Genomic DNA, 19,551 nt, shown 5'->3' with positions numbered 1-19,551 from the left:
TGAACAGATGGTGGTAACATGCCAAAGCAGAACTATAGCTCCTATCATTCATATTTCTTGCGTCACTACTTTTTTTATCATTGGAACTCTCCTTCATTTTAAAACAATAACTTGCACTAGTTCATTGCATAATTCAGTTTCAATAACTTTTGTAAGTGTAGGAGAAAGTTGTAAATGGTGGGAGGGTGGGGGGGGGGGGGGGGGGTGGTAGCAGAGGGGTCAGGGGAGGGTAGCCAAAAACTGCACAAAAATTAATTTGTAAAAAAGAAATGAAAGTAACTAAAGCATCAATAATATTTCATTAAAGGAACAATGTGACAATGGAAGGCATTTAAGATTTTCTAAGATTTCAAAGTACATGAAATCATTGCATAACAATTTTGCAGTAGACAGGAATGGACACAAAGGATTCAGGCCTACTGATTAACAACTAGCCACGTTGACTGTTGTGTGAAGTGCTTTCTTAACTGTTCAACATTGTGACAGCTGATTAAATAGGCTGCTTCAAGGTGGCTACTGCATAGCAAACTTTATGATGTTGTTACGCTCTAGCCAACTGACTAAAATACATGCAGAAACAGGTTAACACTATTTTATTATGGTTGTATCATTCACTTGTTAATTTGTGCCATAAACTTAAATACGTAGCTTCACCATGTAATCAATAGAAATCTTAAATTGCTTCCATATTGTCACATTGCCCCTGTAACATCAATAGGCATGTGTACATTATGCCGGAATGATTTCAGGAATAATAGGTGGTAAAAAGAATTTGGAATAATTCTGGAATGATAGGATGATTTTCAGGAATAATTCATTAGAATTCATGTATTTTTCTTGTAGTATTGCAGAGAATTTTGTAAGGGCACATCCTCAAACAATTGCTAGATCAAAATCGTGAATAAGATCGAAATACTCTAATAAAGCAGTCACTTACTAATAAAACGGTCACCCAGGTTTTATGTGACTACTCTATTAGAGTATCTTGATCTTTATGCATTGTTTTTATGCATGTAAGTGATTTTATTTTCAGCTGCAGAAGAAAATCCATATGACTTTTGGAGAACTTCAGGAAATATTTGAGAACAATTTTGCGAAGAATAGGTGAATAAAAAAAGAACTTCAAGAAAGAATAATAGGCGATTTAAAAGCATACTGTACTCAAGCCTAAACATCAACGAAATCTAGAGCAAAAGTATTTATAGGTGTATTAGGCTATTTGCAGTCAGTCAAAAAAAGCTTTATAGAGCTAAATTCACTGCAACAGTGATACATGTATTATACAAATACACATGCCATACACATTAACATGTACTACACATATACATACTTCACTGCATTCTGAATCACACTGTCCAGTGAAGTAACTTCTAGTACAACTATCATAATCCAACTGAATAGGAAACAACCCATTAGTTCCAATAACAACTTAAATATCAAATTTGTTACAATGGTGTGTGTGTGTGTGTGTGTGTGTGTGTGTGTGTGTGTGTGTGTGTGTGTGTGTGTGTGTGTGTGTGTGTGTGTGTGTGTGTGTGTGTGTGTGTGTGTGTGTGTGTGTGTGTGTGTGTGTGTGTGTGTGTGTGTGTGTGTGTGTGTGTGTGTGTGTGTGTGTGTGTGTGTGTGAGAGAGAGTGTCAGGTACATCTGAGAAGGTTTAAAAGCAAGAGATAATTGGCTGTTCACAGAAGCCAAAATTTGATATGTTGTTTTTTGCTGTCCCTGTTAGGACAAGCGTGACCATCTTTGGCAGCTAACCAACAGGTCAAGCATGTGTACATGCCACATACGTCCATAAATGCATGCGTGCATGGGTGTGCGTGCATCACAGTGCGTGCATGCATGTGTGTGTAACATACAGAGGTTTATAGTATGTAGGTTGACAATCTACTGGTACAGATGTAGTGGTTTCAACTTACATCATCAAAAATATCATCATCTGTAAAAAGGTGTATACAGGAAGTCCCATCAGGTCTAAAAGTACATGTCAATTCCAGAGTGACAGGGGTAGGAAAATCAATCTGTAGAAATAAAGCAAATGGTGTTGTTTACTTGCAGTAAATGGAACACACTGCAAATATTGGCAACTAATATATATATATATATATATAATATATATATATATAGAACTTTGCGTGGGCGAAATCAAAGGGAAAGTGTACTTTAAATTTCATAAAGTACATTCTCAGCCAGCCAACAGCTTCATCGACCACAAAGAGTACTTTATTGCACCGCTGAGTGCTTTATTCGTTCAATAATGCACTCTTTGTGGTGCAATAAAACACTCTTTGTGGGCAATAAAGCACAGTTGCCTATGTGCTCTAGTGCAGGCTAATAGCCTGCGGGGCTCACGCCAGTATGACTAATCACCCAAGCCGGTGATTCTACTGATAACAGATCACCATTTCAGCCAGAAGCGTTTCAACAGCTATTGGTATAACTTTTTTCATTGTAAAATAATTTTCGTATGTCATATGCAACGAAAATTTCTTGCACAAAAATTTTTGCATTAAAAAATAATGATCAAGTTACTCTAATGGTCATTCATGTAAATCATACAAAAATATTTTACATAAATTTTTTTAACATGAAAATTTTTTGCATGATAATAAATTGAATTATATGGTAGCTACATATTGCAATACTCATCATACAACCACTTCACGGACACCAGAAAACTGTTTTCAACTGGACACCAAGAATGCGTCTGTCATTAGTTATCTATATGTGTGTACCCCACAATGTGTGGAAAAGTCAGTGGAACTGCAAGTAGGAGACCATCAACCTAGATGTTTTGCTGCCAATGATGATACGATAGTTTGTGATCTGTGCCCAAATGCTACTAACCCAAGGTACAGTTGTCAGAGTCTTGGGTCCATGAAATTCTGGTAGATGGCCATACCTGCCAACTTATATTGACCACTTCTTACCTTGTCAGAGTAATGTTGAGTAGCTGGAAGACACTACACCTACTATAAAATCTCCTCAGCAACATGTCACTGCACCAGAAATTGAACCAGATGATACAATAGTGCCATTGAACCCCTGGAACCTGATAGTAGTGATGTTGCTGCTGACGCTCCTCGCCAGGAATTAATCACTTTACAGCCAATCAGGAATTGCTATCCTCCTCAATGTCTAATAAAGGAAATGTCTTGACTTTACCTGAACTGAACTACAATTGCAATCATTCACTCTAATATCTGGAGTACTGTATGAGAGGGAGGAAGTGTTATGTAATAGGCACGCATGTGAGCACAGTCTTTAGAGTGAACATTTGTTAGAATCAGAACATGAAACATTATTATAGTGAGCATGCATCAGTATACAACACAATTGTTTTGTGTCAATCTTTTGAAATATTGTGGTTTCATAATATTGACTGACACGACAGTGTTATTATTTCATTACTGATCTCATACCACTATGGATTTTGTAACAGTTAGCTGCATCATTATGCAATCCTTTGAGCTTATTGGCAGGTCCTTTAAGTTGTAAAGTTTCAGTTACACACTCTGTTAGACAAAGAATGTTCAGTAATTGTGGAAATGATTGGCATCTTTGCATGCTAAAGGAGATACACCTAACCTCATAAACTATGCGCACAGATGTGATTGTTTTGATTGACTTCAGGAGACTTTCTTGTATGAACATATCTAAGTACTTACATAGCTAAGTGACATGGCTAAAGTAAAGGTATTGGTGGAAATAATAATAACTAGGCAGCTAGAAAAGTGCAGATGAAAAATATGAATAAGATGGTACAAGTATGTACATAATGAAATCTGAGAAAAGTTGTGTCCCAGCAATTCCCATTCTTGGTCCAAAGTTTACATACTAACCCTGAGCTTTGTGGTGATTGACAGAAATATTTTACATTTTAGCTGCTAGTTGTGCTTGTATGGAATCAGACAAATTCATTGTGTATTGATAGTGTATGGTGTGTCTATAAAAGTTCACTAGTTAATTGAGTTACATGTGTGTGAAGTGCTACGAAAATCTAAGCACACATCTTCACAGTAATCACAGGGATATTGTAAAACATGGAATGTGGAATGGAATGAGAATATGGAATGGAATAAAATGGAATGGAATGGAATGGTAGTATGTTCCTTTGTTGACTAATAAATTGGCTATGCTTAAGGTCTATAGAAGGACTAACTTTTTTGAAGTCTTCAGTCACTAAATTGACTATACCCTTCGGCCCTTAGACAAGTGACAATGCACTCTAGTATTTGTGCGAAGGACAACTGCCATGCACCGAACAGCTCCTTACCATGTTACTAACCACCTAGGGGTAGAAGATGAAGGGCAACAGGAGTAATTTTTTTTTGTGCCTGTTTGGGGCCCCAGTAAAAATGCATTTGGTGTACTGTAAGGGACCTACTTTTATTTTCTTCCCCTTGTCCCTGTTGACCCTACCAGGGGAAAGGGTTAGAAAATATTAAAGGGGCCTCATACAATATAGAAAAGCACACCAAATACATTTTTACTGAGGCCACAAATAGGGCAGCTGCAGGGCAGGGAAAGATTGCTCCAGTTGCCCCCACCCCCTGGCCCTGCACACTGGTAGTATATGGTGACTTGGTGAGTAGTTGTACAGAGCAAATCTGCATAGCGAATGCCTTTTACACTGATTCTAGAGCGCACTGTCATTGGGACACAGAGTACATGATCAAATTAGTGACTGATGGGTTGCTCTATAGACCTTAGATGAATATGATTAAGTAAAGCCAATCAAAATCTCTTCATCACAGGAATACACTACCATTCCATTCCACAATCCATATTTTCAGTACACAAATTCCATATGTTTGTAGTTTGTTGCAATTGTGTGTCCAGTTGATGTTGTAGAGTTGAGTACCCAGTCTATACGCAGCTGTAAAATTAAGGCTACCTGATGTTACCCAGGGAATTGCCAACATCACACATTATGAGTGAGGTTCAGGTGGGACTTCAGTACCCACATTAGAGCTATGATTTTCCTGCACTGTTATAGTGCTCTGACTGCTAGTGCACAATTTTTCTAGCATTCTGGGTAATGTGCAGTCACTGTATAACTATACATGGGTCATTCCATACCAAATCAACAAAAAAAAATCTGGACCCCTTTCGATTTTCGTGAAATTTGGCACAAACATGGACCCTTTCAAGAAACTTTCTTACACCAAAATTTGGCTCATTTTATTGGTCTCCCTTTAAGTTATGACCACTCAAAGTTTCTGCTGAAAATTTTATGAAGCTTACACATCTTCAATAAAATGGCCATAACTTTGCTTGTGATTCACATAGAACCTTCTGGGTTAGATTTATGAAATCCTTATTAAATTCTCTTTCAGGTGATATATAATATTTTATAATTGCTCAAAGGAAAAGGTCAAACCACAAAAATGTAGCTTTTACCTTTGATCTTCATTTTCAAAAATATATATTCTTTAATTAAATTTATTTTTGGTTTACATGTTGCTCTAATACCTATCATTCATCACTGTGAGTTTAAAGTTGGGATCAATAGTAGATCATGAGTTATAAGTGTTAATGTGTAGCCTTGTAAATACTGTTGTTTGTATGGTTCAAGTATGCAAAGATGCAATACCAATTGCAAGTAACGTTATATAATACTATGTCACAATCATTAATACATTGTTGGTTTGTAAGTAATGTTAATTTGTTTATGTCTTGTAAGAAAACCCAGTAAAAACTTATACTTAAATACATATATTCAAGTAATTTACCCCTTATCAAGCTTGTATATATTGTTTCTGATTATGACGCCAAGTCTATTATACAGTAGTGACATATTGAACTTGATGACATTTTCACTAGCTACAGTAACTGCTACTGCTACTGTTAGCATTTAATGCTGAATGTTGATATGCAAGTATGTATTTTGATAGCTATAGTGGAAACTGTCTAAGCCAGTCAGGGCCAATTTTTTTGGCTTTAATATTCAGGTGGCTATTTATATTGTTTGATGTGTATAAATGTCTTACTAGAACAATTTAAAGTTGGCCCTTAATAGAAAGGTGGACTTTCGTTACAGGTGGCCACTAAGACAAGTTCCACTGTAATTTGAAACACTTACAAATAAAACATGATGTTATGTAGCTGCATTCTTTGTTCTTAACACAGGCATGAATGATTTAATATTGTAATCTACTAGAGATTTTCTAAAAAAGTAGTAATGAATGACTGATGCAGTATTAACAGTCTTTTCAACTTATACCTTCAACAATTCAATTGTGTACTGATATCAATGCATCAGATTTCATTGCATATCAAAGTTACATGTGAATGATTGTAGAGACTGTCATGCAATATGCACCACTTTCAGTCTCAAGTTTTACTATAATTCTCTGGTTTAACTTTGAAGTTAATTTCCTTGACCCTTTCTTTAATTGATTGTTAATGTATTTCGCTTAAAGCTATAGATATGTATCAGTGTGCAATTGCTGTAGTGAACCTTTCTACAATGTAATTTCTATGGAACATTTCTATGATTCTAATTATAGAAGAGCTATATACATTGCTATTTTTATCATGATACAGTTGATGTATGGAGTTAAAGTCAGGTACCTTAGGGCCAAAATTTCTGGGCCTTAATGCGCAGGTAGCTGCTTAATACATTTGCATAAGTGTATAGCAACAATTTAAATTGGCTCTTATGGAGTAGTGGCCTTTCTATACAGGTGGTAACTTTCCACTCTATTCCATCAAATTTCTGAGGAGTAAGTGGTTTTAAAAGTGTACATTTTTCCAGCAAAGGCATTGTTTATAGGTACAAACATATAAAGTTGGCCAAAAGTGATATACAGTGTAACATACCTTAGCGGCTACCTTAAAGGCCACCTTTTTATAAGAGCCAACTTAAAATAGGATATTTCTACTCTAGTGCAACTATATGAAGCAGCTATCTAGGTATTAATACCAAGAAACTTTGGATATCACTAAGACATGGCATTTCAATTCCACTTTACATGTACATATGTACGAATAACTGTTGTTTGCATCCATTATACACACATATAAAATTGGAAACTATCATCATAATCTGTGGCTGAATATTATTATTATACAGTGAAAGAATGGATTGGAATATCATTAGTTGTACAGTAAATCCCTTATAAATATAGCTACCCCTATAATAAGACCACCTTGTTATAGTAGCCACCTCTATTTTATAGGACACTGAACTTACAGCAAAAACATAATCAGTGATTCCTTTATTAGGCAGCCTTATTATTACTCCAACTTTCTTAGCTTTAAAAGTGGCTCTGTTAGTATGGTTTCACTGTAGTGAGCCCTTGTCAATACTATTTTAATGCATAAATGATATTTAACATACCAATATAAGGCTACTTGCAATTGGTATTAGAAATTACACTGTAAAAATACTATACAAACAGCAGTGATTACAAGGCTACACATTAACACTTATAACTCATGATCTACTATTGGTCCCAACTTTAAACTCACAGTGATGAATGATAGGTATTAGAGCAACATGTAAACCAAAAATAAATTTAATTAAAGAATATATATGTTTGAAAATGAAGATCAAAGGAAAAAGCTACCTTTTTGTGGTTTGACCTTTTCCTTTGAGCAATTATAAAATATTATATATCACCTGAACGAGAATTAAATAAGGATTTCAAAACTCTAAACTAGAAATTTCTACATCAATCACAAGCAAAGTTATGGTCATTTTATTGAAGACGTGTAAGCAAAATAAAATTTTCAGCAGAAACTTTGAGTGGTCATAACTTAAAGGGAGACCAATGAAATGAGCTAAATTTTGGTGTGAGAAAGTTTCTTGATAGGGTCCATGTTTGTGCCAAATTTCATGAAAATCGAAAGGGGTCCGGATTTTTTTTTGTTGATTTGGTATGGAATGACCCACATACAAGTTATGTAATTTTGTGAAAAATGTAGTTCAGGATTTATGGTTTATTTAAGGATCACTCATTTCCACACAGGATATCATAGATGAGCAAGTATAAGGAAAATTAGGAATTTTTAGATCGATTAGGGATCCAAGAAATAAAAAAGTAGGGAGGTTGCCTACACCTGAAGATATACTAGTGGACATTTAATTCTTATCCCCATAACTGAATTAGGGATTAAATTACAGCTACCTTCAGGCATATGCGACCTCCCTTGTTTCACTACTTTTTATTTCTATGATTCCTAATTGAATTATAAAATTCCTAATTTTTCCTTGTATTTGTTTTGTAACATTATTATGACTGCACTATAAACCTAACATAAAATCTAGCCTTGGAGCAATTACCATTAATTTTAATATGCAATGCACTACAGTTAATGACATTTTACAGTGCACAGGTAGGCTTCCCTAGATTGAAGGGCTTCGACTTGACCGTAACCTTAAGCCTACACACCACAAACAATTTTGATTGACCAAGCCTACACATGTTTAGTTATATATTCATGGCTTATTTTATTCATGGCTTGAAGCTTCAAGCCTTTGACAACGGTGTATCCTAAAATATAAACAGTTCCACAAGTTCTGTACACAGAAACTATGATACAGATGATAATGGCTCAAAAACACTAATTTCATAAAAGTTGCAAATCATTAAATTTGGTGTGATCTTTAGCATTTTAGAAACAAAGCCTTTTAGAAAGTAATAATTAAAGTTCACGTGGTCTGAAAGCTAGCTATAGACTACTGTATAAATAATATGAAGCCCCGAGTATGTCGCTTATCATGCTGCATCTGCTCTTTCATTTGCAGTGAGTTTGCAGCAATATACTGTAGTTGAATTATAGCAATTGCCCCAACAGGATGCTGTAAAAAACATGGAATGTGGAATGGAATGGAAGTATGTTCCTTTGGTAAAAGGTTTTGACTAATAAATTGGCTATGCTTAATCATATTCATGCAAGGTCAATAGAGCAACCATCTGTTTTTGGGAGTGACAATGCACCTCTGAAATCTGTGTAAAGGATATTCGCTATGCAGATTTGCTCTGATACAACTATTTACCATATGTTAGTGTGCTACCAGTGTGCAGGGCCACTTAAACATGGGGCAAGGACAACTAGAGCAATCTTTTCCTGTTTGAGGCCTCAGTAAAATGTGTTTGATGTACTTTTCCATATTGTACAGACCCCTCTTTTATTTTCTACCCCTTTCCCCTGCCAGTGTGCTCTGCCAGTGTGGCTTGTGGGATAAGGTGGGAGTCAACTAGGCATATTTGCTTCAACAGATCATTTCGTCTATCTGAGAGGGCCAACAGGGACAAGGGGCAAAAAATAAAAGTAGGTCCCTTACAGTACATCAAACGCATTTTTCCTAGAATGCCAAGCAGCCCAGGGTAGGGGAAAATTACTCCAGTTGCCTCTCCCCTAATACTGTACCCCTAGATGGTTGGTACCCCTAGGTGGTTGGTAACACGTTCATATGGTAAGTAGCTGTTCAGAGCAAATCTGCATAGCAGATGTCCTTACACAGATACTAGAGTGCATTGTCACTTTCCTAAGGGCCCAAGAACACATTGTATAGTAAATTTAGTGACTGAAGACCTTACGTGAATATGATCAAGCATAACCAATTTATTAGTCAACAAAGGAACATACTACCATTCCATTTCATTTATTCCATTCCATTCCATATTCCATATTTTACAACGTCCCTTCTATAGCTATGATATTATTTATACCAGGATTCCATAAGCTGCGAAAGGTGCATACCATGTCATTGTCCTTTTGAACTTGTATTGTGATATACAAATGTTTAGTTACAGTATAAGGGACACATAACCATTGGAAGAGTCTTAACTTCTAAGCTGAAGCATACCTAATGTACATTACTTTAATAGCTGCTGTCCATGCCTGTGATGCCTCCTTTCAATTCAGAGCCACCTGGAGTCAGGCATGGCTTCTCCACATGTGCCTTATAAGGGTACAAAATATTTATACATGAAATTTTGGCATCACTCATTGTTTCACAATTTCTAAGTTACAAAAATAAAACCAATGAAAGAAAAGCTGCTTAATGTCTGACATGAAAACAAATTCTCCAGTACAATTACAGTGGATTAGGGGTAATTACCTTACCATCGAGATTTCTGATTTCACTCAAGCAGTGTATGATATTTCACCAAGTTTTGGACCACTTGGTGCATGCCTTATATAGTTGCATGATCATTAATATACATTCACAACTATTTCAGTTTCCTACATAACCAGCACTGTACCGAAAATCTATAGCTATACATAAACAGTAGCTATGTATGACCAGCTTACATTGCTTCAAGAGTTAAGGTTATCAATATTACGTATATTGCATGTTTCCTGTCACATAGTGCAGCAAAAAGTGATGCGGGCAGGATTGATTATTAATTTTACACTTGACTATTCCATGTGAATACATATATGATTATTGTTCAGTATTGAGGCTGAAAAGCCTGTACACCCATTCATTCACATACATGCAACAGCAGATACAATGAACACAACAAAAGAACATATATCTGAAGTTATGAAGTTAGTTATCTATACTACAGCCAATTTAAACTTAAGTAGCTAATGTCTTAGTATCTAATGTCTTTGAGCAGGCTTTAGGACCAGGTGTCCTACAAACCCTCAGCACTTGTGCTGTAAAGCTTTAATAAAATAACTAGTGTCTATTTGGTTCTACTTGGGGTACTTAGAGATAAGGAGTCACTCTCTAGAATTCCTATGGATATAATTACATGAAAATATCAAGGAGAAAACATCCTGACCGCCTGGTAGACTCCTGTAAGCGTTCGAGCGTAAATCGGATGGCTGCAGGTTCGAGGCTACCTAGGTCTAGTCATGGATTTTTTCTCCTTTCTGCAACTTTTCAAACACACCTTAAGTAGCTAATGTCTTAGTATCTAATGTCGTTGAGCAGGCTGTAGGACCAGGTGTCCCCTCAGCACAAAGCTTTAATAATAAAATAAATTAGCTCTACGTTTTCCACATTACCACTTGCAAGATTGTTTCAGTTATTTATCACCCCAATACCAAAATAGTTGACAAATCATAAACAATGAGCAGAGGGCTAGAGTGAACATTACATGCTATACATGACTGCTGTTTAGATTAGAGTAACTATCTCGATCTTGAAGGTGCTAAAGACTGTGTATCCTGTTGAACAAGAATGGAAGAGCTCCAAGAGAGATGAATTAAGTGTTAAATAACACATATAATAATTCCTTGCACAAAGAACAAAGTCAAATTAGGTATGGCAAGGATGGATACAAAAATAAAACAACTAAAATAATCCTTGCTACGAGCAAAGAATATTCTCTGGGACGTGGTGATAGCAGTGATAGCAATTGCTGCTGCTCTATCAAATGTTATTTTAGAGTGGGAGAAACTTTGATTTGAAATGTTTTTCATTGCTGTAAAAGTAATGGCCAAGGCAGCCAATTTCAACAGTGTAGTACTGACTCACAAAGCCCAAGCAAAAAAGCTCAACAACAATTTATTGGTACTCAGGCATTCCTTTTTACGCTGACGTGTAGCAGTAAGGTCAGTATAAGAGTTAACTGGGGCAGGTGAGTTCCAGTAATGAGACAGCTTTCAATTCTTTGTTATACACAATAATATCAGGCCGGTATGGGCATACTAGTAAACAGGCGGAATTGTGGCAGGAGGTGAATCTGATGCATGTTGGCTATCCAAATCAGCAAGTATTCCAACATTGTCTAGACACGTTCGCAGTTCAGCCATCAGGCATGACTATACAGCATCATGATGATAAGTATACCTACCTTGTTGTAAAGCCACAGGACAGCCATTCAATATATGATGGCAAGTAGGACGAGGCAACTGACAAAGAGAACAAGTTGCTCCAATTTGTATGTGCCAGTGATAATGGAGTAGGCAGGGTATCAGATGAAGCTTGTAGCACAAATGAGAGCTGGCCTGGGTGAAATCCTAACAGAAGCCGATTCCACAACTTTGATTCTGCTTCCAGAGTAGCACTGTTTTCAAACTTACACAGTACTGAGAGAGTGTCCAGCTTCTCTTGACAAAGTTTTGTTAATGGCAAGGTCCCTTTAGTCACCTCTCTGCTACTCATGTTTATATACGCAGCTAAATACATTTACCTTCATACTCAGTCATTCTGTGCTTTCCTCCATCATGAAATAGCACAGTGTACATTCACGTGATCTATAATAATTAAAATTTGGTGTGGCTACCTAAAACTTTGTTGTGGATGGTGACGGGAAACAAGGAATAAAAATAATAATGATGGCCTAAGGCCACATAGACTTAATTATTAGTTTCTCATCCCTGCCCGCATCACCATTTGTTCTTACAGTACCTCATCAAGGATTTTTTACACCACTAGTGGCTGAGTGCAGCCATCCAGCATGTTTTAAAGTTGGTACCTTGCTAGAGCAGCTTAAGGAAACTGAGTCATATAGCTAGCTAATATTCAGCTACTTAGTTAGTAAAAAAAAACCGCCCTCCCGCACTGACAATTTGAATACAGGAAGATGAGAAGCTAATAATTAAGTTTATGTGGTCTAATAAATAGTCCATGCATGTAGCTACCCAAGCATTGCTGCCACACACACATCACGTACTTTACACTGCAGTCACGTCCCCAATACAACAGCAATTTAAAGCTAGGTGCACCAGTCCAACCCTATTTAGCTACCTAGCTACGTTGTAACTATACAGACTACAGTCATAGCGGTTATTTAGCTAACTATTTCTACCTGATAAACGTAGTGAACGTACCGTATCACCACAGAGAGTAATCACGTTCCTTATCATTTGGTTGCAGGACTGTCCTTCTTCACACACCATCATCCTGTCATTTTCGTCCGTGCTTCCTTCCGACACTAGCCTGTTAGCAGCCAACAGGCAGGTCGTCGGTGTGTTAAATGTCGCGTTAAAAGCATTGATACAGGCTGTGCTTGGACGCTGAGCTGCTGAAAGGGCAACACACGAAGCAATCACAAAAATAGCCAACATCTTTTCACAACTATAGTATTTGAACTGATGTCGCTAGTCTCTGATCTATACTATATATAGCTATATCTATATTAGGCATTCCAGTAACTTATCCTTTCTCCGTATATTCCCCCCTGGCACAAATAACAGCTCGCGTTTAACTTGGGATTGCTCCGTAGTCCGAGCTCCAATGAGCAGAATGAGGATGAAAATCGCTATGGGATTTGTCCACACGCTGATCAGTCATTATGAAAATTTTTAGTTTTATCGCCGGTGCTTGTTTCAGTGTAATATATTAACTCTTGGTAATATGTAGAATATTTTAAAACGTATTGCTGGGTGGAAAGTAAACGCCTGCTCCAGAGCAATTTTCTGATGGCTGTGTCAACAGCTCAAAAGTATCATAAACCACATCAAAGTCGGAATAACAATACCTTAATTGAAACCACAACGGGTATTTATTGTTGCATCATTGTGGCACCTCCACTTTAGTTGTTTACCTTTATAAGTTGTTAACTTGATTTTTTTACTTACTTGAGATAGCCACTTGCCTATGGGTATACACCATTGTATTGAGAAGTGTGCAGTAGGTGAAACATGTTTGCTCACCACAAAGCATACCCAGAGATTGCTGGGATCCGACAAGATCTGAAGTTACTCTCATTACATGTATAAGCTTGCAGCTAGAAGTAACTACAGTTTCTAGATAGTACAGATTGCTAGATGGCTTCCTGATTCAATCATGCCATTTTCCCTTAAAATGTTTGGGGAGCCCTGGAGAAAAAATGTACCTTTTTTCAGTTTTTAAGCACTGTGCATGCCAAAGTAGCTAATTCCAACCCTACAAACTATATATTCCTGAGATAAGCAATCAATACTTTATCTTTTGAGCATATAAAAAGTCCAAAATTCAAAAATCGGGCGGATGGGTTTATGAGACTTACATTTAATCCTTTAAACATTTAATATGAGTTAATGCTCATTATTGCTATGATGGTTATGCACTTGTCAATTTCATGCCCCACCCCCACCCCCGAATGGATTTGACATTGCTTCTTGTCCCCAACCCTGGGGAAATTGACAGTTACCCAATTCACTGATTGATTTTTGGTATACCAGTAGTTGCATATCTAAACAATAAAATCACACTTGCTATAATTTTACTAGCTACAGGTGTATACCAGGTTAATTACTAGTCGCATGCATGAAATATGCGCTTATTCTTGAGGTGCTGTCAAATCCCCTACTAGGGGGTGGGGACATAGTGGGGATTTGACAGCCGATTTGCCCCAGTAGTGGGGAAATTGACACCACCGACGATTTGTCAAATCCCCTGTATTCCCCCACCCCTGACAGCACCTCAAGAATAAGCGCTTATTTCATGCATGCGACTAGTAATTAACTTGGTATACACCTGTAGCTAGTAAAATTATAGCGAGTGCGATTTTATTGTTTAGAAATGCAACTACCGGTATACCAAAAATCAGTCAGTGAATTGGGCAACTGTCAATTGCCCCAGGGGTGGGGACCAGGAGCAATGTCAAATCCCCACTTGGGGTGTGGGGAGGGGGATGAAATTGACAAGTGCATTACCAACTCATTTTTTTTTTCAAACAATGAATGGTTAGCTATGCTGTGGCACCTGACTGTCATGTAGGAATGTTAATTAGCTATACTACATCCTTTTGAAAATACAATCAAGTCTATCATCTTTCAGCTTTACTGGGACTTCTACAACATTCATAAAATTCCTGCACTTCCATAACTACCCTTACCAAGTAGCTAGCTAAGTAGACTAGCTATAGATAGTTCTTTTTTCATACCATGACTCTTATTGAGATCCTATACTGTATACGTTCATCATTAACATTTCTTACTGTACTACAGCAACTACATTAATTTTATTTGTAAGAGTCATCATAAGTTTGTAAGATCATGAATTAGATCATGTCTATAGTTTTGATCATAAGTTAAGAACTCATCAACTCATTACACTAATGTTAATGTTATAAGTTAACATTTAAGTTGAGTATTCGCTGGTAAGTAACACAATAACTTGCCAGTACTGGCACAGAATTCCAGTATTCCATAAGTGCTTGTAATTTATATGCACCTAACTCTTGGCACTTTATCGACCTTTTTTGTACGTCAGTGTAGTTACACTGTAAAATTTATAGTGTTTGTGTTGTCAAATATCCTAATAGAATGCTCACTATACTAATAGAAAACAAACATTTTCAATTTCAAAGAAAACATGATTATAGAAGCCGGTTGATTTGAGCTAGGTCCACAAGTGACTGAAGTGAGTTAGCATAATAGGAATTCAAAAGGAACCAATATTAACTGAAATGTGCATTGCTAGCTTTCTATACGATGTCTTCTCCGTATCCATTGATAAGTGCATGTTGCAATGATAATGCCATTTTGGTCTTGTAGGTTTACTTGGCCATTGGTACTTGTGAGAGCATAGGTTTACTTGATGAGTGGATTAGAGGAGCAATTAACCGCATAAGCTTAGATGACGTCTACTCATGTACTCAGTCTAGTGGACTCCAATCGATATAGCTGAGAACAGTTTTACTAATATATAACCACCTACCCTATTGTCTGAATAAAGAATTACCACTCTCATGCATAGCATACTGTGACTTTATTGTAACAGCTTAGTTATAAGCTCACAGTGGTCTAGATTAAGTTTCGTTGGCTGCATGGAGGAATTTAACTTTCAGCAGTTAAATGACATCACCAGCCTACGTTGGTCATGGTCATAAGGATCAACACCTCTATATTATATAGTCCAGCTGTACATAAAAATTACAGTACATATGTAACTGTACAGAAATTCCGCTGATGTTAAACTTACACATGTGTGCATGCCATGCTTGAACACTGTTTAGATAGCTGAAAGCTATTGATGATCTCTAAAGTAAAATATCTATTATAGTACTATTCAATACATTATTGGTTGTATTTTTGATGACGCAGCACAACCATAGGCTTAATTTGTGTACAGTACACAGTTATGACACCTGATTGTTACCTATTATACCAGTAGTATGGTGTAGTTATACTCTACTCATATCACATGCACATTCCTTATAGCTAACTTAGTGAAACTATAAGAATTGCATACAGAGTATACAGTTACAGTTCATATTCATTGAAATTCTCTGTAGTGTAATTAGGCACTCTTTTGCCAAACAAGAACCATATACTATTTCATATAGTGAAATAGTATATGATTCTTGTTTGGCAAAAGAATCATAACATATATAGTTTTTATTTATTTTAGATCATGGTTTTTGTTTAAGCTCTAATTTGTACAAGAAATATAGTGTGATGATTCCACAGTGCAGGTATTTTCCTGGTACGTCTGATAGAAATAGTGAATTTACCATGTATCAAGACACACGATAGTGTGTCGTGCGGCCCAAGAAGCCGGCGCGCCACACCGTGAGTATATTGACAGGAAGAACGAAAACGTCATTTTCACACCTTTGTATCTCGGTGATCACTTATCTGATTGGCACCAAATTTGCTACACAGTTGCCCGCCAGCCAAGGGAGTCTACATTCCAAATTTGAAGGAAATCGCTCCAGCCATTTCCGAGATACGAGCTGCCAAAGTTTCGTTTTTTTTTCTTCGTTTTCTTCTTCTTCTTCGTCTTTTCGCACACTTGCAAAAATTGCTATAACAAGCAAACGCGTACTCCGATCGCCTTGAAATTTGGCACACAGAAAGGGAGTCCAAAGGCGAATCCTAGCATCTAGTTTAGTACAAATCCGATGAATGGTTCAGGAGTTATGACCGATTATTCGCGTAAAACAAGATCGATTTGTTGTCACGCCTACAGGGTAAACCGCTTCATGGAATGATTTGAAAATTGCTATGTAGATGGAGTAACCATCGTAGGAGTGCCTTTTGGTGGTTTGAAAGGAATCGAGATAAAGACCACGGAGATATGACACAAAACCCAACCTGTGTCACAATTACGCGATCGATTTTTATGAATTAAAAAGTATTAGTTTTCACGCCTACTAGGCAAACCGCTTAGAGCAATGAGCTGAAAACCGGTGTATATCTGGAATAATCTTCATAGAAAGTTCTTGCAGTAGTACAGAAGAATCGGATTACAAACCACTGAGTTATGATTCGAAAGCCAACTCCGTGTAGCAAATGCGAGATCGAGATACTCTAATAGAACAGTCACCCTAATAGAGCATTCGGCTGATTTATTTACTCCATTATAGAATTTTATTACATCACAAGTTATTCTGTAGGGAGTTCAGCTGCAAACAGTTAATCTTATAGACAGTTCAGCAAGAAGACAGTCACCATGTGGAGAGTTAAGCAAATATATCACTATAGAGATTCAGAACATTACAAGTCACACTGAAGAAAGTTCAGCTATAAACAAGTCATGCACTGTGTAGAGAATTCAGCTACAATTCAGTCACTCTCTAGAGAATTCAGTTACACAGAATTCAGCTACACACAAGTCACTGTGGAGAGAGTTCAGCTACAAACAAATTACCCTTTAGAGTGATCAGCTACAAACAAAACACTTTGCAGGGTGTTCAGCTGCAACAAATCAACCTTTAGAGCGATCAGCAATGAACAAATCAACACAAATCTACCTGTAGAGAGATCAGCTAGAAACAAATCACCCTGAAGAGAGTTCAGCTACAAAAAAATCACCCTGTAGAGACATCAGCTAGAAACTAGACACAATGTAAGGAGTTCAGCTACAAGCAATCAACCTGTAGAGAGTTCAGCTAAAACAAATCAACCTACAGAGAGATCAGCTACAAACAAATCACCATATAGAGAGTTCTGCTACAAACAGATTACCTGTAGATAGATCGGCTACAAACAAATCAACCTGCAGAGAGATCAGCTACACACAAATCACCCTGTAGAGAGATCAGCTAGAAACTACACACAATGTAAGGAGTTCAGCTACAAACAAATCACCCTGTAGAGAGATCAGCTACAAACTAGACACAAAGTAAGGAGTTCAGCTACAGGTAAATTACCCTGTAGAGAGTTCATCTACAAACAAATCAACCTGTAGAGCAATCAGCTAGAAACAAATCACCCTGAAGAGAGGTCAGCTACAAAAAATCACCCTGTAGAGAGATCAGCTAGAAACAAATCACCCTGAAGAGAGGTCAGCTGCAAAAAAATCACCCTGTAGAGAGATCAGCTACAAACAAATTGCCCTGTAGAGAGATCAGCTACAAGCAAAACACCCTGTAGAGAGTTCAGCAACAAAGAAACCACCATGTAGAGAGTTCAGCTACCAACAAATTACCCTGTAGAGAGATGGGCTACAAACAAATCAGCCTGTAGAGAGTTCAGCTAAAACAAATAAACCTGCAGAGAGATCAGCTACACACAAATCAACTTATAGAGAGATCAACTACAAACAAATCACCCTGTAGAGAGATCAGCTAGAAACTACACACAATGTAAGGAGTTCAGCTACAAATAAATCACCCTGTAGAGAGCTCAGCTAAAACAAATCAACCTGCAGAGAGATCAGCTACAAACAAATCACCTTTTAGACAGTTCAGCTACAAATAAATTACCTTGTAGAGAGATCGGCTACAAACAAATCAACCTGCAGAGAGATTAGCTACACACAATTCAACTTGTAGAGAGATCAGCTACAAACAAATCACCCTGTAGAGAGATCAGCTAGAAACTAGACACAATGTAAGGAGTTCAGCTACAAGCAAATCACCGTGTAGAGAGTTCAGCTACAAACAAATCAACCTGTAGAGCGATCAGCTAGAAACAAATCACCCTTAAGAGAGGTCAGCTACAAAAAATCACCCTGTAGAGATATCAGCTAGAAACAAATCACCCTAAAGAGAGGTCAGCTACAAAAAAATCACCCTGCAGAGAGATCAGCTGGAAACAAATTACCCTATAGAGAGATCGGCTACAAACAAATCAACCTGCAGAGAGATCAGCTACACACAAATCAACTTGTAGAGAGATCAACTACAAACAAATCACCCTGTAGAGAGATCAGCTAGAAACTACACACAATGTAAGGAGTTCAGCTACAAATAAATCACCCTGTAGAGAGCTCAGCTAAAACAAATCAACCTGCAGAGAGATCAGCTACAAACAAATCACCTTTTAGACAGTTCAGCTACAAATAAATTACCTTGTGGAGAGATCGGCTACAAACAAATCAACCTCCAGAGAGATTAGCTACACACAATTCAACTTGTAGAGAGATCAGCTACAAACAAATCACCCTGTAGAGAGATCAGCTAGAAACTAGACACAATGTAAGGAGTTCAGCTACAAGCAAATCACCGTGTAGAGAGTTCAGCTACAAACAAACCAACCTGTAGAGCGATCAGCTAGAAACAAATCACCCTTAAGAGAGGTCAGCTACAAAAAATCACCCTGTAGAGATATCAGCTAGAAACAAATCACCCTGAAGAGAGGTCAGCTACAAAAAGATCACCCTGTAGAGAGATCAGCTAGAAACAAATCACCCTGAAGAGAGGTCAGCTACAAACAAAACACTTTGCAGAGAATTCAGCTACAAACAAGTCAGCTTGTAGAGAGA

At 37.3% G+C, this 19,551-nt stretch overlaps 1 protein-coding gene across 1 annotated transcript in view; it reads right to left on the bottom strand.

The window, feature by feature from the left end:
• The window catches only part of LOC136253244 (uncharacterized), a 48,727-nt gene extending 35,710 nt beyond the window's left edge, over positions 1-13,017 (bottom strand). Inside the window, exons 1-3 of the mRNA XM_066045879.1 lie at positions 12,744-13,017; positions 1,919-2,020; positions 1,331-1,393 (exon numbers count right to left, since the gene is read on the bottom strand). Of these exons, the coding sequence (XP_065901951.1) occupies positions 1,331-1,393; positions 1,919-2,020; positions 12,744-12,980 (402 nt within the window). The 5' untranslated portion in view covers positions 12,981-13,017. The remainder of the gene's footprint in view (positions 1-1,330; positions 1,394-1,918; positions 2,021-12,743) is intronic.
• Between the last annotated feature and the right edge of the window lie 6,534 nt (positions 13,018-19,551).

Source organism: Dysidea avara, chromosome 4, assembly GCF_963678975.1.
Source record: "Dysidea avara chromosome 4, odDysAvar1.4, whole genome shotgun sequence".
NCBI lineage: Eukaryota > Metazoa > Porifera > Demospongiae > Dictyoceratida > Dysideidae > Dysidea > Dysidea avara.
The sequence above is the reverse complement of the archived record's forward strand: the minus strand, read 5'-3'. Positions and strand labels throughout refer to the sequence as shown.